Source organism: Pempheris klunzingeri, chromosome 24, assembly GCF_042242105.1.
Source record: "Pempheris klunzingeri isolate RE-2024b chromosome 24, fPemKlu1.hap1, whole genome shotgun sequence".
In the NCBI taxonomy this organism is placed as follows: domain Eukaryota; kingdom Metazoa; phylum Chordata; class Actinopteri; order Acropomatiformes; family Pempheridae; genus Pempheris; species Pempheris klunzingeri.
The window spans coordinates 3,225,175-3,252,214 of record NC_092035.1 but is presented as its reverse complement, the minus strand read 5'-3'; the positions used below and the strand labels follow the sequence as shown (position 1 = coordinate 3,252,214).

General features: G+C 44.2%; 1 protein-coding gene across 4 annotated transcripts in view; it reads left to right on the top strand.

Annotated features, from left to right (window-relative positions):
• The first annotated feature begins 1,319 nt into the window (after positions 1 to 1,319).
• The window catches only part of LOC139223516 (fibroblast growth factor 14-like), a 43,038-nt gene continuing 17,317 nt past the window's right edge, over positions 1,320 to 27,040 (top strand). The window contains exon 1 of one of the 4 annotated variants that reach the window (XM_070855444.1): positions 1,320 to 1,986. In XM_070855444.1, the coding sequence (XP_070711545.1) occupies positions 1,320 to 1,986 (667 nt within the window). Of the gene's footprint in view, positions 1,987 to 20,161; positions 20,355 to 23,458; positions 23,469 to 23,761; positions 23,787 to 27,040 lie in introns of those variants that run through there. The other 3 variants (XM_070855445.1, XM_070855447.1, XM_070855446.1) reach the window with 3 other exon arrangements.

Sequence of the window (27,040 nt, the reverse complement as noted above, 5' to 3'; positions counted from 1 at the left end):
CCCTCCCCAAATGTTGCCGGTTACGGTTCATGTCCAGTCAGTCCAGATACAGACGGTGTGGGATCCACGTGTCTACGTAGCTGTGAGCGGCTTCTCTCGGCAGGGCAGCGTCAAGCTGCACGGACTAACCGGAGGTAACGCTCTCCTTCACAATAAAAGTCGAGGGGGTAAACCAGAGAAGAGGAGTTAAGGCGGTCTTAAACAAAAGTGTAGATTGCTTTGCAGGTCCGGACAACACGGTCATGATGTTTCCATCCAATTGTCATGCATTACTAATAAATGTACTAAATATTACTAATAAAGACAGGGGTGCAGAAAGTGCCTCACTAGTTTAGGTACACAGGCTACAGGACACAATTCTATGATGAACATTTTTAATTTGATTTTGTTCCCTAGTATTTCTTCTGCCATTGCCAAAATATAAGAATGCAAAATTATCAGAATGTACTTGTAATAAGTTAAGTAAAAATGTAAGAAAATAAAAAGCACATACTTTTCTGGGGAAAGGGTGAGGCAGTATACTTCCATTCCATAAAAGTGTGCTCATTTAAAAGTGTGGATGTTTGGGTCTTTTATTTTGAAGGGCCCAACCGGAACAGGCGCTTTTGTCGAATCGCCCCCACTTTGCAGCTGCTCGGGGTATAGATAGTCAGTCAGTGCACCTCCTCGCGCCCCACCGGCCGTCGGTCGTCTCGCGCGCAGCTGAAGAAAGACGCTGAAGCACCGGAGGAGCGCGAGAGGACCACGAGCCGGAGCCGCTCCTCTTCTTCTTCTTCTCTGGTCCAGTTTGTGGAAGTGGCGGAGGCGGCGGAGCCACGGTCCGGCTGCAGGTTCTCCCACAGCAAGGTGAGGAAGAGGAGGTGGAGAGAGGAGAGGAAGAGGAGACAGGCAGACAGACAGACAGACAGACAGACAGACAGCAGTATCTTGGCGCATTGGAGCTTATGGATTATTGAGAAGTGGAGGCCGAAACGCGGATGAAATATTCATCAGGACTTTTGAAAGAGAAAAACACAGAGTTGGATAGTGCAGAGATTCCCTGCAGTGATTCACCTGCCGGTCCAGCGCTGCATGCGCTCACTGCCCAGAGACCAGAGGACCAGCGCTGCTGCTGGAGAACCGTTCTGCATCTAGCGCGCGTGTGAGTGTGTGAGTGTGTGTGTGTGTGTTTGGAAAGGAGCCCCCCGCTGCAGTACTTGTCTGCTGAACGGATACAGGGATGCCACCGACTTTCTGACGGACACCCGGTATCCGCACCCCTCCCCTCCTCCTCCCCTCCCGGACGGACGGACGCACCGACCCCTGCGATCCCCACTAATATGCAATGGTTTTTTGTGCAGAAGCCGACAGCTGCCGCGTACCGCCGACTTCACGCTAGCGCCGCCGCATGCCTGTCCGCCGCTGCCGCTCCTCTCCCCGCGCCGCGCGGCAGACGACGCCATTTGAAGAGGAGCGCTCGGGGGCTTTTCACGCCGCGGCGGCCGGGCGGCAGCAGCAGCGACCGATCCTCCGCCGCTGAGGACCACCGGCCGCTGGGGCAGCCGGAAGTGGAGACCGCGGAGAAAAGCGCCGCAGCGGTTGCTCTATTCCTGCCGCACGGGGACGACGACGACGCGGAATACGTGCGGCTGCTGATTTCTGGGCTCGTGGAGGAACCGGGCGAGAAACCGGGCGACGAGCCGGGCTTCCTGCTCTTATTCTTGTCTATGGTGCAGATTGGGGGGCCAAAGCACCGCCGAACTGAGCCCAACAGCTGGCCGGCTCTGCTGGCATGCAAACAGGGGGGCGGATCAGCCCCCATGCGGTGGGTGAATTTTAGGCTGCCGCATCCGGAGCGCCTCTCGTCCCCCACCTCCTCCTCTTCCTCCTCCTCCCCCGTCTCGGCCAAATCCATGCGGTTTATTTGGAACAACATTTTCAGCAAAGGATCGCATATGCTGCAGTGTCTTTGTGGCAAGAGCCTCAAGAAAAACAAGAACCCAACTGGTGAGTTTGGTGTGTGTGTTTGTGTATGTGTGTGTGTGTGTGTGTGTGTGAACGTGCGTGTGTGGGTGTCACAGAGAAAAGACTTTATTGCGTGTTTGTGCGTGTATTCCCTCCCGAGACTGCACTGTTCGGCTGCTTGCTGGTGTTTCTCTGCAATCGCAGTTGTGCAGCAAGTGAGTGCACTACAGGGGGAGGGAGGGAGGGAGGGGAGAGGGGTATGATGGGGGTGGGCAGAGGGAGGGAATCAGGAGGGGGGGTGATAACTTATTAGCACAGAAACTGACTACAGTGGCGGTGCCTGCGTGCTGTGGCAGAGATGCTGCAGAAAATCAAGTCTAATGCAGCAGCAGACCTGTTCAGGCTCCAGTAACCTGCATGATTAAACAGCACATGGCCTTATTTAGACTTCCACTGTGGATGTACAGTGCATGCTGGAGAATAGCAAGGAAAGGTCTGCTTGCCTCCCTCATGGCTGCAGACATTTCCGTCAGACTGTGTGAACACAAACGTCTCCTGAATGTGATTGCTGTGATCCGGGAGCTTCACGGCGAGCCGACTTTAAGGGGGTCACCCAATGCTCACTGCAACTTTTTCCTTCAGGCGAGCTGTCGATGAAGCTACGTCCTCCATCGTGCTTGGTGCATTCGCAGGCAGCACCTTCTGAAGTTGGATTTGTGCACATGCAGACACCTGTCTGGTTCATGTCTCAGACTGTGTTCATCTGCAGGGTGCAGGGATATAATTAAGAGATTTGCCAGCAGGTCTTCTGATTCTTAGTCATGCTCTCCAGAGGGCGCAGGGCTGAGTTAGATTTGTTAAAAGCTCTGACCAAACTGAATCGTTTGCTTGGTTTTTCCACCAGATTTTCCCTCCGCTCTGGGCGAGGGCAGGACTGGGACTGACATTGGCAGTGCAAGAGGATGTGCACATTGTTGACATTATTGACATATTGACACTGCATCAGAGAGCTGGCCTCTGTATCCTCAACACAGTGTTTAGAGGGCAACAGCAGGGAGGTTTAACGGAAGAGGAAGCCTCACGTGTATTTACAAAGCATAGCGGGCCATTGCACTTTGAAAACTTTGGGTTTCTTGACTGCTTGACAAGCTTGAAACGTCATCAGTTTGGGATTTGTTAAATTGTGATAGGTATTTGTCATTATATGAAAGGTTTTATACACTTTCAGTCTAGGGAAATCAGCCTGTCACTATAGTTGCAGACTTAATATGAAGTCACACACAGTAATCTATGGTAATTTACCCCAACCTCAAAACTAGCTCACGTGTGCAACTTGAAGTTATAAACAAACATTTGCAGCCGCTTGTACAAACTTTATTTTTGCAGTTTCTGACACAAAAAAGGCAGATCAGTAGTCTGCAAGCTGGGTGTTGCTCAAGGGCTCTTCATCACGCCTCGAACAGCCAAAGGTCCAGCAGAAAGTGACCCATTTGAAAACAAGTTGTGACTTGTGAGATTAGACAAAAAGTGGAGCAAAGTAAAAACAAGCGTCTTTACACTGTATCTAGAGAGAGGAACGTTTTCATTAAATAGACACCTGAACGTTTCCCTCAGTCCTTCACTACATCTCTCTATAGATTGCAACAACTGAGCGACCACAGCCAAAGTGAAAGAAAAGAAAAAGGAAAAATGAAATACACTGAGCGGATATTCTGATGGTGTGATGAGGTCAAAAAAACGTTAATGCTGTGTCTTCTCTTTGTCCCTGACTGCTGAAGAGTCAGTTTTTTTCCTCCACTTGTTTGATTACAAAGCACTGTCCCTCAATTTGGTGCTGACGCGTAAAAAACGCATAAGAAATCAAATGTGCATTAACGCTGCAGCGTGATGTACAGTCTGCAGCGGCACACTCATCACCTCAGCCACGCGTGTGATGATCCCAATTAATGCACCCACATGTGCAGGAGACGGTAGCAAGTGACAGACAAGGGTTGGCACAAGAGATGTGACTTGCTGTTGAAGTTGTAAATATCTCCCTCACTGACCGATTTAACAACAATTCAAAGTATGCACAGTTTATGAAAGGCTGCTGGGTCTTTCCTGGGAAATATATTTGAACTTAATCAGCAAGCATTTACAGGAAAAAGGCACGTACCCTCCACGCGTGCTCGCTCAGCGAAACGGTCTTTAGCGCCGAAGATAAACGGCTAATCTTGGAGATTAAAGGTGAAAACAAACAAAACAAAACCAATATTGACGTGCTGGCACAGGTAAAAGGACTAATTCGCTTCACAGAGCCGAGTACACTGAATAGTTGTATTAACTGCAACATTTTCACAGCTTCTTTTCACTGCCTGCCAACACAACACTGCCTGCTCCTCTTTGCTTATTTGGTGAATTGGCTTGAAGCGAGACTAGGTGGATTTATGAGAGCGCTCCTGTGATACATAAACAACACGGAGGGATATCAACAACGCCGAGCACCTACCCTGCACTTTTAGACTCCCTCTCTGGATGTGGAACGTCTTTAAATGGACAGACTTTGAGCTGCGGTTTTGGCTTCGGTACGTCGATGCCTCACGAGGATAACTGAGACAACCCCATCCACGTCAGGAGATGTGGTAGACAGCTCCTGAGAGAGAGAAAGTTAGTTTGACACTTCTAATACTCCCTTGAAAGGTTAAAGTTAATCAAATTAACAAGACCAGACGTTTGCTTCATAACTTCTTCTTCTCTTTCATGCTATTGCAACTTTAATACCTTTTAGGTTTATGACGGTAAAATATGGAACTTCAGGATATCACATTGGATTTTGGTCGACTGGTTACGTTTCATTCCTTTTTTTATGCATTTTATGGACAGATGTAATCAAAAACGAAGACAGGGATCCAGATAATCATTCAGTTCTGGAGTTTAGAGACCTGGCTTTTGTATATGTTGGTTGTCATTCACTAATGAAAGAACCCCCCCCACACACACACACACACAGACACACACCCACAGTGGGAATGCACAGAAGAGGAATGGCAGCATGTACTGCACAAACCACACAAAAGTAAGTTCCCACCAGCATCCTGCAGCCAGTCCCATAGATTTATAGCCAGCACCATTTAGCTTTCACTTCCTCTTTTAATTAAAGAAAACGTATGAACCCCCTCCCTCAGCAGTGTGTGTGTGTGTGTGCACATGCCAATATATATGTGTGTGATGAACTCTCTGTTTCTTTCTTACTACAGTTGCTGTTGCAGTTGTTTGATAATTGTATTATACATCAAACTTGATGTTTACTACTCTGTATCGTGGATTTCTATTTAGTTTCTAGACTTCAGTTCAGAGCCACATCAGGTCCCAAGATGCTGCAGCGTGCATTACACTTCACAATGTCAAAGAGTAGGATGGAACAAGCAACAGCAATCATTTAGATATTTTTTAGCAGTGCTGGCGATAAAAACATCCTGTGTGTCCTGAGTGTTCAGATGAAAAATAATAGTTCAGATTAAAAATTTGTCTGTTTTTTGGCAAAAACACTGCGAAAAATGAATATTAATAGTTTGTCACTTTTAAAATAAGTTAATCAAAAGGTAAAAAATCTTAAATTTGTGTTCAGCTGCCCGGTCAGGTGGATCATTACCTGCTGGAAACAGCTGAAACAGTGTGAATGGAGGTCCGCTGTTGTAAAAGGGACTCCCTCTGGTTCGTCCAGGTGAACCAGCATCAGTATCATTCATTGTTAAAAAGAATAAAGCACAACGTTACTCACTGTCTTGTGTCCCGTGTGGCGTGACACAGATAGAGAGTTTCACCCTTTAGAGCTTCACGTAGGCCTGCCGCCCACACGCACACACACACACACACACACACACACACACACACACACACACGCCTGTTCGCCTTCTCTTGCGAGTTGCCATTAAGGCATCATACTTAATATTTTATTTGAACACTGGAGTATAGCAGTGGGGTTCATGCCAACTCGGATCTATCTCTGTAAGTGAAAGGCACACACACACACACACACACACACACACACACACACACACACACACACACGCATGCATACACTACACATTTTTTGTTTTACTGTCCAACCTGTTAAGAATCTATTTGTGCTGAGATCTGCCTTCAAACTGTACATTGCTGGTGGATATCGTCACATTTTCCTCAAGCTTGCAACAAACTAAATTTGTGTGCGTCTCTTTCTGTCTCTGTTGCTCAGTTGCGTGCTGCTACATTGTCCAAAGGTGATGAGTTGACAAAATAGTGACAGACATCATAGTGATGTCTGTCTTCAGAGGTCACGGGGAGGGTTTTGGTGCAGTACTCTAATATGCTCCCTTTGTGTGTGTGTGTGTAAACGTACATTAGCTCATGGCCTCATTGTCCAAACACACTGAGTCTGCAGAAAAACATTATGACTTTGTCTGCACTCACACTCCAGAACGTCATACTTCACACATGTACACACACACTCGCCGGCGGTCTAATGACACCCGTCACAAATGCATACAGTGCAGTACCACAGGTCGTTTATATAATCAGACACTCTAAACTGAACTGAACTTTGCAGGGGGGAAAAAAAAGCAGCAGAAGACAGTTAGAGTCTAAGCTAGAGAGCGTTTAGCTGCTAAAGAGACAGATATTTTCCTCAGGAGTTGGTGGAGACCAAACATGGAGCTAAAAGGAGAGCGAATGTTGGATTTCCATTTATCAGGTTGATTTTAAGGAGTGCCAGTGCCGCTCTGTGTCTGCTGGATGTCTAGGCAACAGTTTGCAAATATGTTATATAAAAATATCGATTAGATCAGCTTTAAATCAACAATACCAAAGCTTAGCACAAAAAGCTCTTGAATAAGCCACTGTAGAAGCATGAATGTGGCTGCTGATGTAAACACAACATCGATGACTGGCTCGTGGGGGGTAATCCAGTATTGATTACATTTATATAACAGAACAGGAGAGGAAAGAAAAATGATGTGGGAAAAGTAGACTTGTTGCAGAAGATCCACTGATTTCGATGCGGGGCTATGTTTCAATACTGTGACCTAGTGTGTGTGTGTGTGTGTGTGTGTGTGTGTGTGTGTAACTGCACAGGTCTGTTCATCTCCATTCAACACAAGCTGGTTTCTAAAACATTACGCCTGCATCCTAAATCCTAATTCTGGAGCAAGTGCACTAAAATGCCCCCAAATTTCATTCTCCCTCTAATATTTCTTTACCCGTTTCTGCTACAAACGTTAAGGCACCAGACCCTGAAACTGCCCTCCACCACACTTGTTCCATCTCTGCTTAGAAAACAGTCGTGGTAAGTAGGTGGAGTTACTGCAGGGTGTCCAACAAAGTAAAAAGAAAGTCATGAGAAGACCATGCTGTTGATTATAGTGTGCAAAACGCTATAATTTTCTAAATGAAGCAATAAGGAAGGGAAAGGTGACTGAGGGAATGTGTGTGTGTGTGTTTGGACAGCTCTCGCTCCAGGTTTCTGTCAAGAGAGAGCGAGTGCTTATTTTTCCAAGTGCACTTAAAAAGCAGCAGGGCATCAAAGGCTCTGCTAAGAAGTGTTTTCACAGACTGAACGATAAGAAGCGGAGAAACACTTGACAACAAGTCAGTCTCTCCCCGACACGCTGCATAACAGATTTAATTTGCCAAATATACATACAGTATACTCATATTGTAGCGCTACAGTATTAACGCACAAGGCCGCTGATATTCTGTTTCTGTTTGACAGAATAATCCTTTTTTCCCGAGCTTTCAACCGTAATTAAGAAACGCACCTTAATATCTCATTAATTGTAGTGGTGGCAGATAAACACTCATGTGATCTCATTTTTAGAGCTGTCATGTTGCTCATGTATAATAAGAATAATCTAGAGCTTCTTGGAGATACTGAATAATGATATTAGTATACAAACATCTGCTTTTTTATATATTTTCAAGTATTAGAGACCATGAAAGTTGGTCTTTCAAATAAAACATAAAGTTAACAGTAAAGAATGTAAACTGCTCTTTATCTCTGTTCTCAGAGAAACCTCTCCCTCACACACACTTGAGCTGACTGTCAGTCTTGTCTGTGTTAACCTTTCGCTCGATGACAGCTCTGCATGACATAATGGTCATATCTGTCCCACTCGCTCTGTGTGTGTGTGTGTGTGTGTGTGTGTCTGGGGAGTACAGGCGATTTAAGAAGTGAGTTTTCAGACTGGTGTTTACAGGTGTGTGTGTTAGCCATGGACCTTGAGTTTATACTGGAGGTAGCAGAGAGGAGAATAAAGGCTGCTTTAGGCAGAGCTGAAACAGGTAAGATGCTCTTCACACTGGAAACATCTGTCTCTACGTATTTACAATTTAAACTAACCCATTTCTTTATTCTTTAATTCTTAAAAATGTGATTAAAATTCGTTTGACAGACAAGAAAACAGAGCTTCGCTTGCTTAGAATGACTTTTTTGAATTTCAGATCCACCTATAACTCTCTGAACACACAAAAAACACCTCAGATATGACTGACAGGTTTGGGACAGGCAAAAATGATCCTACATGTTGCTCAACATGCTCAATTTAATAATTCCTGGGCCTTAATTCTAATTCTAATTTCTAATTCTAACTAATGAGACACATAACATGCTGACAAGATGCAGACACACACAGAAAAGTGACAGGCCTTTTGTAGCAGTTGATAAGTCGGGCGTCATTCTCCTGCATCTGTCTGGAGGACTCAGTATTATAAAGCTGTCAGTGGTGTGTGTGTGTGTGTGTGTGTGTGTGTGTGTGTGTGTGTGTGTGGTCAGTAAAGGTGCTCATCTGTTGCTTCCTCCCTAACAAAGCCATCTTCTTGGTCCTCATCATCCTCAGGTAAAAAATACAGTTGGATTTATGTTTGATTGATTCAAACCAACAGCGTGGCTCAGTAATGGGCTTTTAATAGTTTTTTTTTTTTTTACAAGAAAAATATAGGATATCACCAGCCTATAAATTATAGGCTAATTCACTGATGCTGCCTTGGAGCAATTAGACGGGGCAGAATGAGAATCTGAAAGGTTTCATCATGTGTAAAAATGCTTTTCACGTTGTGTTTTAATGCTTAACACCGGTAATTAAATGCTCTGTGATAAACTGGCTCTTGTCAAATGAGAAGATTGGGAGCAATTTCATGTCTTTTTGTCAAATTTTAAGTGAATTGTAATGCATGTTAACACGCTGTTATCTCAAATCCATTAGCCTGTTCTCTCTAAGGCCCTAGATAATGGACCCGGTCTTAAAATGCTTATAGAATCCAGCCGCCCAGGGTGGCTGTGCTGTATTTAGACCTGTGTTGGGCCACAGTTTGGATTAGAAGCAGTCTTGTGTTGCTACATGCACACAAGGTTCAAGGTTCCTTTAATGCAGCACTGTGGGGAAAACTGATTAGTAAGAGGTCTCTTCAGCAGCTTAAATGTGTTATTTTAAGGATTTTTATCCTTTTCCTGCCCACTTGTGATGTCTTTTCATTATCTATCCAAACTTTAGGTAAAAGAAAGAAAGACTAAAAACGCTGAATCTGCTGTATCAGCCTAGATTATTATTTTTTTTTAAATTTGTCAGCCTTTTTTGAGTTCTGATTACAACGCAAAGAAACACTTCCAAAAACCCACCACCTGCTCAGTTGTCCTCCGCCTCCACTGATTGTGAACTTTTCTCTGCAGAGAGGTGTGAGGTATAACAAGTTTTTTTTTTTTTTTCGTAGCAAAGTAGCTGAAATTAGGCATTGTTTTACTGAGACAGCAGCTGACTGGAACTGCTGCCGAGAAAAGTCATCGCCCAGCATGTGCACGGCTGTGGGTGGCACCGAAAACATTCTCCTTTGTTGAGTCTTGAATGCTTAACAAAGTTTTATCTCTTGTCACATTATCTACCTACGCTCTCTGTTCCCGTTATTCAGAACAGCTCTGTGCCTTATTCAGCCAGCTTTAGCCTCCTTCTTTGGTGCACGTGCTTCACATGTTGTCACTGTTTTTTCATACATTTTAAAGTTAAAATGTAATATAATATCAAAAATCAAACAGATTAAAACCAACTCAGGCATGAGAATAAAATCCACTGTCATTAAAGGGCCAGTACACTGAAAAGCACAATCAGCAGAGGAGTGGTGAGCTTGGTTTAGCTGAGATTGGAAGAGTGCAGCGGTTGGGAAACCGTGAGTGTGAGTGCTTTCTGATCCGGAAAATTGTAATTTACACACACATGCTCAACCACAGCCGGAGAGTATTAATCAGTATTGACAGACGCATTAGATTCTCTGACAACCGTCCACTGTATGTACAGCGCTGTGCCTCTCCAGCTCTACACTCAACTAGTGTGTGTACACACACCTCAGCAGCATCAACAGGAGCTCCGCTTATCCAACCTAATTCATTTACATTAAAGTGACCCTCAGATGAAGAGTCCGATGTGTAAATCTGCAGCATTATCAATGAAAGTATTGCAGTGCAAAGAGGAAGAGCAGAATGAAAACTTTCAAACAACAATCTATATGGTGACCTGCACGTTCTTTGTGTTTTAGCAAACAGATCGAACCAATAGTCACCAATACAGTGATGTAACCCTCTCAAGTAGTGACTGGATCCAGGTGAAAGCTGCTGTGTCATAGAGGCAGTGGCGGGCCGTGCATTACACACCTGGTCCTTCAGTGACGTCCTACCTGAACCAAACCACCTCTGAATACCATCATTATGACGCCACGGCTATAGAAACCATCAGTATTATACAGAAAGGCAGTCTAACAGGACGCTGCACCGCAGACAGGTATCTCATGTTGCGGAGGATGAATGACGTCACTAAGGCCAATTAAAAGCGTTCAACGAGTCTCCTGCGCACCAGCTGCTGCGCACCTGCGTCATCAGCGTCACTAACGGTCCAAACACCGACTCTGCTCCAAACACCGAGTCGTTCAGTCTCCAACACCAGGAATCACCAGCAGCACCATCCACAGTGCTGCTCGGAGCCTGTAAGCCGAGGCTCCTAGTTACTGACCTGAAAGTGGCGGACTAACCCTTTTCCCGGCTGGGACAGGCTCGCTAGCTTCGGGGTTGGCGGCATTTCCTCAAAACATCCAGCTTTTCTTGGAAAGTCCGCCTTGAAAATGGATTTTAAGTTGTTCTGCGACCAAATTAACATCTTCTCCTCCGTCAGCCACTGTGTGTTAAAGAAAACTGCTATTAAAACTTACAATTACGATAAAGTTTTAGCTCGTGCAGGTCGCTACAGCTAAGAATCGCTAGCTTTGGCTAAACTCTCTGACCAGCCAATCAGAGGACGTTAAAACACTGACGTCATCGTACACCTGCTAGGTGGCCCTGGGGTCACCAGCTCGAAATCTGATTGGTTAAAGCAACAGTTAGTATTTTAAGCTAGGGGCTCCTGCACTTTAGATTCTGAAGGCCTCAGGGTGACACATGAAATGAGGAGCAGAGACTATTAGGAATAATCTAAAAAGATTAATGGGAAAATATTAAAAACATAAGTCAGTGATTCTGAGTTTAGGCCAGCAGAGAAGGCCTTGCTGGCCCACTGTACCACGGCAGTCTGTTTGACTGCACGATCTATTTAAAGAGAGCTTTAGAGAGGATGAGAAAGCATGAAGTAGCACTCTTATGCTGCACCGATTCAACTGAATAGTCAGTTTTATCCATCTTGTGCTTGGAGTTTATTAGACACTCAAAACTTAAAAGATATAATGTGGCAAAAGTGAGGTAGAAAGTCATTGTAAACACAAATCTTGATATTTCTAAAAACATAGACCCAAACTTAGGTAGATAAGATGTCCTACTCTGCAGTAGAGCTACAGTTTTACATTAAATACACATTTTCAAGCCCTCCATCCCATTTCCACTCTCGCCCGAAGCTCTGCGGTCTCTCCCCCATCCCCGTACTTCCACCCTCTCCCTCTTCTTCCCCTCCTCCCGTCTTCCTCTGTAGTTCAGACTTTTTTTGGGGGGGAAGATCTGGAGCAATTATGTAACCGCTTTGACGCAGAGGTCTTCCATTTTCAACTGTTATCATTTTTGTGTGGGAAAACTGCCACTGATGACTTGAGCCTCCTCCTTGCAGACACCTGCTCTGGCAGCTGCTTGCGACCTCGTACGTGTCTGGGAAAGAAAAAGAAAAGTCAATTTCAGTAGTATTAGTAAATGCCTCATTATAATAGCTGTAAGAATGGCTGTCCAAAAGTCTGAGACCACACTGACATATGTAATATAATGTGTTTGTGTCCTGAATCCTCACATTTTCAGATTATTATCCAGGTTTATTTAATGATATTATATATTTTTAATGTGGTCTCTTTTGGACTTGTTGACCTTAAACACTCAATATATGTCTGAGTGAGTACAAATCCAATAACTGGCAGCCATAATGGATGAAGTCAAGTTAGAGCAGACATATTCTTTTACAGTTGGTCACCCTTGGGATAAAGGCATGACTAACACGAATTGACTTTCAGTGTTATAGCTTCACACTTCAAAGTACAAACAACACCAGAGATATTATAACATCACTTCCCTGGGATATCCCCTTAAAATGCCCCTGAAGCTAAAACCAAGGGGGCTTTTAAAGGAGAGATCAATAGTAATATGTGAAGTGTTTAGAGGAGCATGATCCATGAAGCCCTCTATTACTGACATCCGAGTCCACTCCTGCTGTGGGGTTTGCTTTTCAAGCACACAGGAGATTTCTAATGCACTGCTATTTTTCTGTTATATCCCCAATACGGTTAAGATATTTAATTTAATGTCAGTGCGTCACTGTGTGTATTACAGTATGTTGGTTATTAAAACCATATATTATATTATAATATTATTCCCTACTGGGAAATTATAGCAGTGGAAAATTGATTGGCAATTTGGACAAATGTTGAGGGAATGATGCACGTCAGCACTGTGTTATTAAATGTCTAAATGTCCCCGCCACTTTAGGAGCTGTCCTGGGCTGCTTTACAAAAGCAGAGCAGTCAGTTTTTAGCCCAGAACATCTGTTAAGGCTCTGAAGAAACCCTGCAGTGTGTGAGGGTCAGTGTGAGTTCAGGCCCGAGTGTTTCAGAGGGGACAACAAGCCACTTGTTGCTTTTTTTATTTATTTATTTTTAAATAGGTGCTAAGTGCTCACAAATGAAAAAGGCGTTCGTCTGATTCTCTGGTTTTTCCTGATGAATAACATTGAGATTCAGTGATGAATAAACATACAATATCTACCACTACATTAGATAATTGGCTGTAAAAAACATCAAATGAACTCTTTTTTACTTCTGTAATGATGCACATAACTTTGTCTGCAGTTGCTAGGCTACAAGGGGCTGCTCATCCTGCTATCATACTCAATTTAACCCCATTTTCCCCTGTCAGAAAGTTACACTTGTGATAATGAAGCTCACTTTAACTATCCCCAGAGACAAACCGCTTTGGACGGCAAACAAAAACACTGCATGTTTCACGGCGTCTCTCCTCGTAAATACATCCCTGTGGGTTTTTCACTGGTCTGTGAGGCTCTGAGAGAGATTTGGGATGAGAGAGGAAAAAGGTAGAACAGAGAGAAAGAGGGGAGGGGGATTCACAGACAGAGATGGAAGAAAAGAGAGAGGAGAGGAAGGGGTGTGAATGAATAATTTAGTCCTTCCATTCCTTCTACTCCTCCTCCCCGCTGAGTTGGGGATGTTACAGAGATGGATGAGGAGAGGAGAAAAGGAAAGGATATTGAACAAGATGAGAGGAAAGGAAAGAAAACAGGGAAAGGAGAGAGAGACAGTCTGTTGTTTGTTTGATACCTTTTATTGTGTGTGAGACACAAAAACATAGACGGAGCAGAAAGACGCAGTCTGAATGTAATTGATGCCAGATGTGTGTGTGTGTGTGTGTGTGTGTGTGTGTGTTATCCTCTCAGCATTCAGCAGGTGTTCTCTCCCTCCGTTCGGAGACCCACCTGCGTCACTAATCACTCGTTACCTAGGTAACAGTGGACTTCCCCGTGTCTGTGCTCCTGTGAGAGCGTGTGGGCGGGTGTCTGAGAGTAAATTATGACTCATCCTGCTCACTTCAGAGTGGCTATCCTCACACTCCTGTCTGGGGAACACCCACCCACATCTGTTGCCTCTGTGTCTGCCTCTCTTTCTCCTCCTATCGCTCCATCTCTCATCCATCATCCCCTCTTTTCTCCTCTGCTGTTTGATTGACTGTATCTCTATATATCTGCCGGGTTTACCTGTTGTCTCTCTGTTCGCTGTTTGCTCAGAGCAGGAGAAAAACACCAAATCTGTATGAGCGGCCTCAGACCAAACAAAGAAAAGAGCGCCACCTACAGAGATGCTTTTTGACTGACAAGTGATCCCTCGGAACCATCTTGCTTTTTTTGGAAAGTATGAATGAAGCCTAATTCCCGCTAGGTTAATAATCTATTTAAAAGAATATTTCAACATTTTGGGAAATAAATGCTTATGCACTTTAATCGTTTGGATGTAGCTGACTGGAAACAGTTGTCCAAAGTTTGAAAATCCACCCACCAATGCCAGTAAAACTCACTAATTAGCTTTAGATCCAGTCTGTGAGCCCAGGTTTTAGCCTTAAAGCGATCCACTGAGCTATTAGGTCTTGTAAAAGTATAAAACAGATCAAGTAATACAAGTATACATCACCAAAAGCATGTGGATAACCGATAACATCAGTGTGCATTATTGAATATCATTCCAAAAACCACGGGCGTGAGCATGCTGCTGCCACGAGTTACAAGTGTTCCACACAAATTAAACATAATGAGCAAATGTTAAAACTTTTAGGTAAATAAAAGTCACGTCTGCCTCCATCCAGTGCCCATCTGGCTCATCTATCTATGAGCTTCTTGATGAACACACAGAAAATGAAGATCAGAACCAAACAGTCATCGTCATCCTCCCACATCCAACATGTTCAGTTCTTCTCTCAAGGTAGTTTTGGTGCCGGTACTGTACAAGAAGTCTTCTTTTCTCCTCTTTTAGCGTAGGCAGCATTCCTTTCTCGGTGCTTGAGAACAAATGCCTTGAAATGTCAACGCTAATTCTATTGTTTGGCTGATTAATTGGGTTGTTTTTTAAAGGGTAACTTTATTTATAACCTTGATTTTTCTTACATACTTTAGGTTTGAACTGACTAGTAAGTGCAAAAAGTTTTGGAATTGAATCAGTAGTTTGCCTGATGCAGCAGCTTGTGTTACTGTGTGAGTTTTTTTGTCACACAAAGTTCTGTGTCCTGTGAGGTAAAATTGCTGGTTTTGTCAATGGAGTTTGGTGGCTCTGAAGAGAGAGGCAGAAGGGTAAAACCAAAAGGATCTTACTCCTTAACAAAAAACTATATCTCTGGAGGGATCCTCTCTATCATGTTATCAGATCTTTAGAATAACCTTCTCAGTGGCCTGAGCCAATCGAGGCAGCGGTTGACTTGCGACTCCTGTGTTCTGTGAGCTAAAATTGCTGTTTTCGTCTATGGAGTCTTGTGTGTTTGAACAGTGCAATACAACTAGTGGTTCTGGTTAAACTAAAAGGATCTTACAGGTGTATCTCTGTAGGGATCCTTTCCATAATGTTATCAGACGCTTAGAATAACAAAAAGAAGCCCTTTCAGTGAGCACAGTTGCCCTAAAGGGTTACATTGCAACCTGTCTGAGGCGATCTACTGGATAAACATTTAAAAATAGGTTAAAAAATACCTGATATGTCCTTTAAATGCTTTAGATTGAAAACCACTACACCTCTCAGGGAGCCTATAGACACCAAAAATAAACCATACTCAGCGACCATTTAAACTCTTTTCTGCAGCAACATTTTCCTTTTTTTTTAAAATTCTGGTTCTCCCACCGCTTCAAGGGCACCCATCTTGTCTATTTTGAGCACTGCACTGTCAGTAATAGAAGATCACCATCTGCAGTGCATTCGTCTCATGATTTTAGAGGACTTCACCTCTCACGCTATACGCCCTTAACAAACTGAGACTGTGAGGATGGACGAGCAGGAGGCACGAGATCTAAAGACATCTGTCCTGTCAGCAGCTGGCTCGTGGAACAATAGTGTCATGGAAGCAATCAGAGGCCCGTAAATGAGCATTATTAGTAATTATAAGGGAACTCACCACCTTGAAATCTCTATTAAAACTGAATCATTAACATGCAACCTGTTTAATACATGTAAAATAATAGGCAGGTATTGTTTTACCTGAGAAGGAATGATAGACAAACTGAGTAAAAATGCAGCCGAGGAAATGAAAGAGGGATTTATGAGGGAGCAGGTGGATGAGTGGAAAGTGCTGTTTCCTGTTAGCGCCTGTAGAGGGAGCTGCCGCCCCTGTAGAAAACTGTGTAGACACAAACATGCAGAAAAGCTTCTGGAACAACAGAAAATTATACAAGTGTGCATCTGTGTGCACCCTGGGGCGAGAACACTGGATATTAAAAGCATTTTCTTTTAGTATTCACACGCAGTATTGCACATTTCTGTCTATTTGCATGATTTGTGTGTCTCTTGCAAACAGAAGCAGAATGATTTGGTATGGACAGACTTTGTTCTTCTTCTTTTCTTTTTTTTTTTCCAGGGGATGGATGGTGGAATAAGTGGATGGCAGGAGGATAGAGTGCAAGGAGTTTTTTTTTTCTTTTGAAGTTTAAGAGCTGTGTCCCGTCTCCCTCCGATGTTATAAAAAGCGGCAGAAGAGATGAATTTTAATGTAAATGTAGCTTTGATTTATTCATAACTCTCACTTGGACTGACCTGGATAAAACAGCGTACACCCCCCCCCTCCTCACACACACACACACTTTCTTTTTGTTCCCTTTTCTCCTGCTGTCTGGGATACAAGCAAGGGCGAATCACTTTTTCTTTCTGTATTTGAATAGCAGTGTGTCAGCAACATCAAGAGCAAAAGGAGGAAAGCCTTGTTTCGAGTCGAAGACTCTGGGTTTACCCACTGAAATGGGACAAAAGATGGAAATCAAGGATGACAGACTGCTGCTGCATCTATATGAGTCTCCAAATAGGCCATAATAGGACAAAAAGATGGCATATTTTTAGTTCCAACACCAAAATCTGATGAGCCTTTATCTTGCATTCAGAACTCCCTTTAGTTTTTATAGCATTTAACATGACCACAGGTTTCCCACTCTATCCTGTCTGCTGCTGATCCTTGTGTAGCACACACAGTGAGCTGCCACTGTGTTACTGATGTAGCACCACTATTAATGCTGTTATCACTGGACTGATGCTGTTTGACGCGCTCTGGCGCCACCTAGTGGGCGTAAAGGTGGAACTGCATCATATTTCTGTGACACCTTGGAGAGAAGTGTGTGTGTGTGTGTGTGTGTGAAGTCTGCATCTGAGAGTGTGTGTGTCTATGAGTAGCGCACACACACACACACACACACACACAGAGGTCTTTCTCCACTTGTGCGAGTCACACAGAGGCTGCAGAAATATTTTGGTTCAAGTGTTCTGACCTGCGTCTGACGCCATTAAGCCTCAAAGCGACATCTGATTATTTTTTAATCGCATTTGCTTCAGCCGCTGCCCTCAGCTCCTTTTTGGAGCCACACAGCATGGATGAAAATATTCAAGACTGAGTGGGACTTGCATTTATTTGGAATGATTTTAGAATTAAACTAAAATCATACTAAATGCAGTGGGTTTATTTGACATAATCTGTTGGGATGGAGTTACTTGTACTGTAGCCACACTCTCTTATAATAAAGCGTATCATCTATACTGGTATTGATAGACTTTATCGGCTTGGGGTAATGATTGCATCAGCATATTAAAAGACAATCAGCCCATTAGACAATGAGATATGCAAAGCTGAAATGATTCATTGCTGAGGGAGTTTGAAAGTGATAAATGATAATCAGATTTTGATAGTTCTTCACTAAAGTGGATATCACATGATGAATCCCTACAGGAAGTGCTGGACATATTGTGCTCCACACCAGTGTTTTGCAGCCCTGAGACGTGCTATTAACATTTCAGTCAGAATATCTGAATTTTTTTAATTGTGTCCATGATACGATCATGGCTAAACTGGGACGGACAGATCGGAAAAGGTTTGGTAAGGTATCAGCGTCCCAGCCCAGCTCTTTATTCCGGAGACATGGCTGACCTACATGCTGGGAAGACTGGAAGATTCTTGAAGGCAGAAACTAAACTTAAACTTTCCTAATTTCTTATTTCACCTTTTCTGCATTATAATGTGAGTCTTAATCACGTCCTCCTTCTGCTAACCCACCCACCTGTATGCCTACCTACCACATACTGTTGCATCATGGAACAAATGCGAGCGTACTGTAGTATAAGCTTACAGCTGGCAGCCTGCACATGCCAGGCAGGAAGCCCTGCAGTTCATCAGCATGTCAATCTAGCCCACCTCTTGCATTTTTAAACCAGTCATTCAGACAGCCCTCCATGAGCTGAATACAGACAGCTGGAATGTGTGGGATGAGGTAATGAGCGGAGCAGGTTTCATCGTCTGCATCCCTAAACATAGCAGTTACATTCTTTCCTTGTGTCGGCCTGAAATCAAATTAGGGAGAGATGTTGACCCCTTAAATTTAAAGCCCCCCTTCCTCTCAGAAATGTGTCCTGCTTACGTCACCTGTGTGTTTGACCTTCACTGGGCAGACGGATGCAGGTGCAGGGAGTTTAACGTGGCTCATCGGCTGTGGGGAGAGCGTGGAAACCTCCAGTGGGCTTTTCAGTAGGAGACGTCTGGCATCCAACTTCTGGAATGAAAACATCTGCTTATGCATAAATTTGTGGATTCTTCAGTGGAGCAGAATGAGTGGATGTAAAGATGATTGAAGGAGAAACCAGATCAAAGCAGAGTGTTTTAAAACATGATCTAAACCACAGGGTGTCATAACAATACTCTATTCTAACCCACACTCTGATCAATAAATCAATAAATTAATGGAAGTTTCCACCTGTTACCGGTTCCATCCGATGACGCCCGGTCACCGGTGACGCCCCCCCACATCCCCTCACCCCCTCACCCCCTGAACACCACCTCACCCCCCCATAATGAGGATGACAGGTTGTTTTTGAGAGCGCGTGTGTGACCGCTCACTCGGCGCGTGGCTCCGGCGACGGTGTGGTTTCCAGAGAGCGCTCCAACGTCAAGCCACCCAGAGCGGTAATCACAGCGACATCCGGTTAGCACTTTCAAAATAAAATAAATAAATAAATTAAAAAAAATTGCATGCAATTGGTTCTGTAAGCTCTGAAATATAGACGTAAATATACGTTCCTGCAGATGTTTAAAGGTAAAAACAGTAAAGATCAATGGTAAATGAAAACAGCCGCTTTATAAAAGGGGGACTCATTACCACAGAATTGTTAATTATACTTTCAGTACATTTAAATCCTACAGATGATGTAGGCTAGCTCATCTAAATCTTTACAAAGGTAGGCCTGTAAGAAACGGGTTTAATGTGTTTATTAAAAAAGAAACACTTTTTCTTAAATAACTAGATAATAATATTTTGAATGATTTAGATGAAAATCGACTATTTGATGGCACAAAGTGAAAAACATAAAAGAACCTTAAGCTTTGAGGAAGAATACGGTAAAGATGTCTCAATGTAAAAGCTTAAAATTCTTCTCTGCAGCCCGTTTGAGAAACACAAACCCCCACGAAGCTTTCACTTTGAAAAGCCTAACCGTGCCGTTTCCGGTGACGCTCGCAGTAACGCGCGCCAGTTTCACGCAGCTGGAGCGGCTCGCGGCTGCACGCGCGCCTCGCGCTTCTGTCAGCGGCATCCAAACGGACGTTTACCGAGGAGAAGACCGGAGCTCCGGAGGCTCTCTGAGGCTGCGTCCTGCCTCCCACAGGGGGACCATGGGAACACAAAGTGACAAACGGGCTCCGGTAAAATCGGTCGGAGGCGCAGTTCAGTGACAGCAGCTGTTGTCTGACTGACTGACAGACAGACAGGTGAAACGTGACGGACAGGTGCGTCTCAAATCAATGGCCTGGGGGATCACGGCAAAAGGAGATATGCTCTAAGGTGAAGTGGTTTATTTTGGACTTTGTGGCCGCAGCATGGGGCCGTTATAGCCGGTAACGCGGGGACTGGAGGTTTGTGTCTGCTTTTGTCTGCGCTCCGTCCCCTCCGGTGGACACAACTGAAGAGACTGGAGACACGGACGGACACCGGGCTGTTTTTGTGTCGGCTGTACCGGCGGAGACATGGCAGCAGCCATCGCCAGCGGTTTGATCCGGCAGAAGCGACAGGCGAGAGAGCAGCACGCCCACCGACCGACCACTCACCGGCGGCGGAAGAGCCCCGGTAAGAAGCAGGGGCTGTGCAACGGGAACCTGGTCGACATCTTCTCCAAAGTCCGGATATTCGGCTTGAAGAAGAGGAGGCTACGGAGACAAGGTGCGGGGAGGGGAGGAGGGGGGAGAAATGCGCACATGCACGCACACAGACACTCACACGCGCAAAAAATTCTATTGATATGCATATGCGCGCTCCTCCACACACACACACACACACACACACACACACACACACACACACACACACACACACAGAAGCAGAGGCGCACGCACGCATATGCACTTTTTACGCACACAATTGCGCACATGCACGCCCTGGCTGCACACTTGCGCGCGCTCATACACCCCCAATCATGTATAAACACAGACTGACAGACTCGCCCCTCTCTCTTTTCCCCCTCTCTCCCCTCTGTGGTGACACACACACACACACACACACACACACACACACACACACACACTGTCATGTCTTGTAGTACCCTATGGTTCAGTAGTTTCCAGGTACATCCATTATTGAAGCCACAGATTAGTCTGTCTCGCCTCTCTCTCTCTCTCTCTCTCTCTCTGTCTGTGTCTCTACCTCGCTCTCTCATTCTCAGCTCATAATTCAAAAAGCCTCATCACCGTGATCAGGACTTTGCCTCAGCATCAACAGAATGACAGGAACCAAACTAACACTCTTATTTTGAAATCACACTTAGCTCTTGACACGCCAAAACACAAAAGGTAAAAAAAAAAAAAAAAAAAAAGTAGATGTGAGCATTTCCACCATTCAGATTTGAAGTCACAGGACAGAGAGGTGATTAGATATGGAAGTGAATGCAGATTAATGAGAATGTTGTGATTGATTCAATAGCAGAGGCGATAAGTGCTGCTGTAATCAATTGATTGTGTGGGAAAGCAGCAGGTGACGGTGTATGAGGGGAGGGAGGGAGGGAAGGGAGGGAAGGAGGCAGGAAACGAGAGGGAGGGTGGGACAGAGGGGAGGGCGAGTGTGAGGCGTCATGTTGATGGGAATTGGGTTTTCACCAATTTGGTGTGGTGAGCGTGGGGTGGGGGGGCACTGTGGCATCGCCTCTTCCTTCTCTTCCTCTTTTTGTCACCTCCTCCCCTCACGTCTTAGCTGCTCACGTCTCATCTTTTTTTCCTCCCTCCTCTTCCTTTTTTCCTCCCCTTGCTGCCACCTCTCACCCTTACGTACTTTGTACAAATTACCTATTTTTCCTCCCTTTTTGTCCTTCCACCCTTCAACAACCTCTCCATTTTCTCTCCTCTTTCCTTCCCTTCACTTCCACCCTTCCTTCCTGTAGGAGCAACAGACTCTCTATCTTATATTACCCTTAGTTCCTCCTACATTTTTATTCCTCCCTTATTTACCTTTTGGTCACCGTTTCTCCTCCTCCTTCTCCTCTCTCCCTCACCTCCCTTTTGTCCTTCGTCCTACCACCACTTTCGTACCATCCAACCAACCTTAGATCTTTTAATTGCTCTTTCAAGTCTTGTTCCCATCTTTCCTTTTTGGGAAGAATATAAGATAAAAGCCTCCTTTCATCTCCTTTCATTGTTTACTCCTCTCCTCCTCTCCTCTGCTCCCCTCCTTTCCCCCTTTCCACTCTCCCCTTCTCTCCTCTTCCTCTTCCTCTTTTGCATCCTCTTGTTGTCATGTACCACCTCCAGTCCCTCTACATTTTTCATCTCTCTCTTCCATTTTCCCTTTTTGTTGCCTCCTTTCTTCTCCTCCTCTTCCTCTCTTCATTGTGCCACCATTTCTTCTCTCTATCCTAATCTTCCCTCCCTACCTGAGATTTTTCTCTTCTCTTACACCTTTCCTCCTCTTCCTCCACACGTCTATTAGCATCTTTCCCTTCTTCTCCTCCTGCTCCACCAGTCTACCACTCTTCCTGTTCTCCACCCTTCCCTCCCCTCCCTATACCTTGCATCTTTTCATCCCTCCATCCCTTCGTACTTATTTGGAAAGAACAGATGACATTAGCCTCCTCTTCTCTCATCTCTTCTCCACTCCTCTCCCCCCTCTTCTTGTGACTTCCCTTGCCTTCCTCCAGCTTCATTTTTCCTCCCTCTCTCCCCTACATCCTCCTTTCTTTCCCTCCTTTGGTCTCTCCTTCCTCTGTGTTCCCAGCTGTGGGAGCTGCTGGTGAAAGCTTGGCAATGTCCACACTCTCTGTGCTCTGTGTGTGTGTGTGTGTGTGTGCGATAGAGAGAGAGACAGACAGACAGAGAGAGAGAGATTTGCCAACATCCCCTACTGTCTTCCAGAGGTTTTGTGAAGGAGAGACAGACAGACGGGACTCCAACTCATCTGCAGCCTTCATTACTGGATCAAAGATGGGGTTCAGTACAGCTTAAATTTGCATACTTTTATCAGCCAGACTGAGACTGACACGGAGCCAAAATCGGCTTTTTATGTGAAAACATGATATCAGTCCACTTCTGACATGATGCAGGCTCCCTCTTGTCCACAGCTAGTCCCAATATGTTATTATTAGTAATTAGACGTCTGAGTGGAGAATTCACGGCGCTGGTGTGGGAGGATTTAACTAAACAGCAAACAGAAAAACCAGTTTAATTTGAGAGCCGCTGAACTACTTCATCAGTCTGACTTCGATGGAGGATTTGATTGTGACATGATGGGCAGGACTATTGGCTTTTGGTAGATACAATCAAAAAATAAACAGTGTGGCAATAAAGGTGTTCTGATTTCACCGATGAATTGCACCTGTTGTAATATATCCATATCAGAGCCAAACAACGTGCCTTCAGGTCTAATTCAAAGACATTTAAGGTACAAAATTACATCTAACGTTATCTTTTATGAATGCATGCATCATAGACGAAGTGGGAAGCGCAGGAGACATTCGAGAAAAAAGATAAAGAGACAATAAATTCCATTTCCAGCAGCTTCCTGTGGCCCTGCATCACACAAACAAGCACGGAGAGATTGAAATGTGTCTGATTTCGGTGCGTCTGCAGTGGGCAGCGTGTGCCGACTCCTGGTCCGTGCTGACACACGCATGATGGGCAGGTAAACTGTTATTTTGAATCATGAAAGCAGCAAGAAATATCACAGCTGTCAGATGGAATGATATCTAGCTATCGCATGAAAATGTAGACTCTGTCGTGTTTGTAGGACAGAGGGAACATGAGAAAATGCTGCTGAAGGGAGGACAGTGTGTCTGCAGGGATGCAACAAAAGGTTACCTCCATTATTGATCAATATGTCACTGATTTTTGTCATTAATTGTTTAGTCTTTAAAGGTTCTATTTCACAGCTGGAGACGATGCTTTCAAATGCCTTGTTAGCCAGTTAAAGAGTCATGTTAGCTAATGAGTCGTGCATACACACAGCCCATTCGGACTTGTAAGACCCCAAACAGTGTCCTGGTACAGACCCTGATATTTCTTCTTCTTCAAATGCTATTTGTTCTGGCACCTCCAGAAGCCTCTGGGTCAAATACCTGTGAGACTGACTACTGGTCAGGCGCTGTGGCCGAAGAGGGAGCTGAACCACAAAGCTCCTGATTTGCCGATCGGTTGATCGTGCAGCCGTGGTATTGAATTCTGTGTAGTGACCGAGAGGATGAGATCATGGATATATGCCAAAACACGGATTGACTGCTGAGATGAGGAGTTTAGTGGTGCAGGTCGGATTGCTGCTCCTCATGTGGATAGGAGCTAGCTGCACTTTTTCAGGCACACCCAAGTGGAGGTTTGACTAAATAAAATACAGCCTAAAACTAAAATTAAGATAAAGCAGTAAAGAGAAAGCATTAGCGTTAGCTCTGTCACCTCTGTCTACATATCATCCCAGTACAGGGTGTTCCCTTGCCTGTAATCAATGCATAATAATAAGCAGGTATGGGTAATCGATAGATGACATAGTATTCCTGGAAGGCTGGAAAAGCCTGAAGCCAATACAGCATTAAAGAAGCAATGATATGTGGTGCAGACTTGTTTAAAATCCAAATATAATATCTCACTGGGACACATTCAGGCTAAAGACTTTCATTATTTGTTAGTGGTGTTGCATAATCAAACAAATTGCATAATTTCTGCTGTGTTAAAGGTGAAGGACGTTCGCCGGATGTGAATGGTTTAACCGTATCTGCATTTTACCAAGAAATTGTCCCCTTTCAGCACTTTAAGTGTTCCTCTAATCACTAATCGTTTTGATGTAAATGAGGATAAAATGGTTGCTTTCAGCTGCTGCTCATGAATTCTTCACTTGGGTGCTTTTGTTTGGTGCGATGGTTTGCGAAAAGAAAAAAAAAAAAGAGAGAGAGAGATCATCGGCTGTATGAGACACCCATGTTGATAGTTTATACCATGTTAAACACTGGGTTTAGACTCAGACTGGGACGAATTAACAGACAGCGACGTGTCAAATCAGCGTGGCGGCTCGACAGGCTGACTGACTGAATCAGATTATGGTGAAAATATAGCTGTGTGTGTATGCGTACTGTACGTGTGTGTGTGTGTGAGTGTGTGTGTGTGTGTGTGTGTGTTGGATGGGGGAATACCCCTCCACTGGAACAGTCTGGAATCACGAGACTGTTGCCGTGGCAACGCGAGAATGGGAATTTCCCTAGTAACAAGACAGGGTTGTGGGGATGCTGGGAAGACTGGGAATATCACCTTGACGACCGTGAGGATGTCACTGTGGCAACAGTTGGGCACATCGGGTTGGAATATGAGTAAATGGATAACTGGATGTTAGATGGATGAATAGACACATAAATAGATGATGACTTGATGCTGAGTAGATTCACCAGGACAGTCCCCCGTGGAGAATTATTGATTTTTTGTCCATTACAGCGGGGAGCCATGCAAACACCAACAATAACAGCATCTGAGGCTGCAAATGCAGTCATAATAAGGCCGGACGACGTGATTAAAAATCTATAGGACGACAGATGATATCAAATAAGATAAATGTCGTAGTCGCAGTGTTTTAAAAAGTTTTAACTATGTTAGGTTCATTGATCTGATTGGTTGAAATTCACCAGTGATAGACAGGTGGTTCATCCAATCACCTGCCAAGCGACAGCCAGCTTAATTTATAACACCGATTGTTCAGAATATAAATGATAAATGATCATTTTTACTGACTAAAACTTTTGATTTAGAATTAGTTCACAAGTGTAATCAGTCAGTCACTCAGACAGAAGTTTGGTTGAATATTGTTTCCATATCAAGTTTCCATATCAGTACCACCAACTTTTATTCCAATATCTTATTTTGAGAAATATAAGTGTTTTTCTACAAACCCCTTTTCAAGATCTAAATCGGTGGCCTTGAAAGTGACTGTCGACTGAGTCACAACAGCAAGCAGGGAAAGTATTCTGATGGTCAGACTGCCGCTGAAATCACCTGCTGTAATATATCTAATTTATATATCGTTTCCTATGTTCAAATATTATCGATGGAACACAAATGACAGACAAAGATTTAAGACAATAAATTCCATTTCCAGCAGCTTCCTGTGGCCCTGTGTCACACAAACAAGCACAGCGAGATTGAAATGTGTCTGATTTCGGTGCGTCTGCAGTGGGCAGCGTGTTTGTCCGTGCTGACACACGCATGCTGGGCAGGTAAACTGTTATTTTGAATCATGAAAGCAGCAAGAAATGTCGCAGCTGTCAGATGGAACGATATTTACTTATTGTATGAAAATGAAGCCTGTGCGGAACTGTATTTAGAGGAAAGAGGAGCGGAAAAATTCTGCTGCAGCGAGGAGGGTTTGTGCACAGGGCTGCAACTATCAAATATTTTCGATATATGTCGATATTTATGTGTCAGAATGAAATGAAAAATGCTCATCACACCCTAAGCTTGTTGTCTTCAAACTGCAACCAGCCCCTTCAGCCTCAAACATATTAAATTTACAACGGAAAGCGGAAAAATTATCACAACAACTGCTGGAGTGAATTAATTTAAGCCCGTTATTTATTTACAACAAAAGAAGCCAGTTAACTCAAATGTTAATGTTAAAACATAAGCAGCTACAGCACAATCTGGAATGAGCAAAGTGATGATTTAAATCACTAAATATGTGATTTAAGAATTATTAAAAGATGCTGATGATTAGATATTCAATGCCAGCTTTTGGTATCAGAAAAATAACCCAAAAAATACATGGATGTGCACATAACACAGAGGTGCAAGATCCTTGCCAGCAACTTTAAACGCTGTCTTTCTAATTCTAATCAAACTGAGCTCTATCATTGACTGCACCACGCTAAGTAGTACGCTGGGAATTTTGTCAGTTTGAGTGCTCGTTGCGAGCTTCACAGCTCCTCTCCTGTCCTTCTCCCCTGCTGCACAAGATGGATCCTTCACAAAGATGGAAAGCACCCCTGCCTCTCTCTCTCTCCCTCACACACACTATAAACTGGGTCAGTCTTGGCTTTCTTCTGTCTCTGTGCATTAGGGTATACCTTTACACATTCACTCTCCGTCTCACACACACACACGTTCAAAGGGGATTCCCACCCTGCTTTTGCTGCCCCGATGTGTGTTTTTTACGGCGAGAGCATGGGTGTGGTCGCTCCTACATGTGTGCGAAGAGCCATATTAAATAATCAGTGTCACCACCTAATGTGTGTGTGTGGAAAAAGCGTGCTACCTTTCTACAGAGAATAATGATGATAGAATGGAAACAAAAAAAAAAAAGAAAAGCGTGTCTGTACCCGCAGAAGAAGCGCTGCTGTTATATCACCTAATGCAGGTGTCTCACTCTCCATCTTTATCCAGTGACTCAGCCAGTGT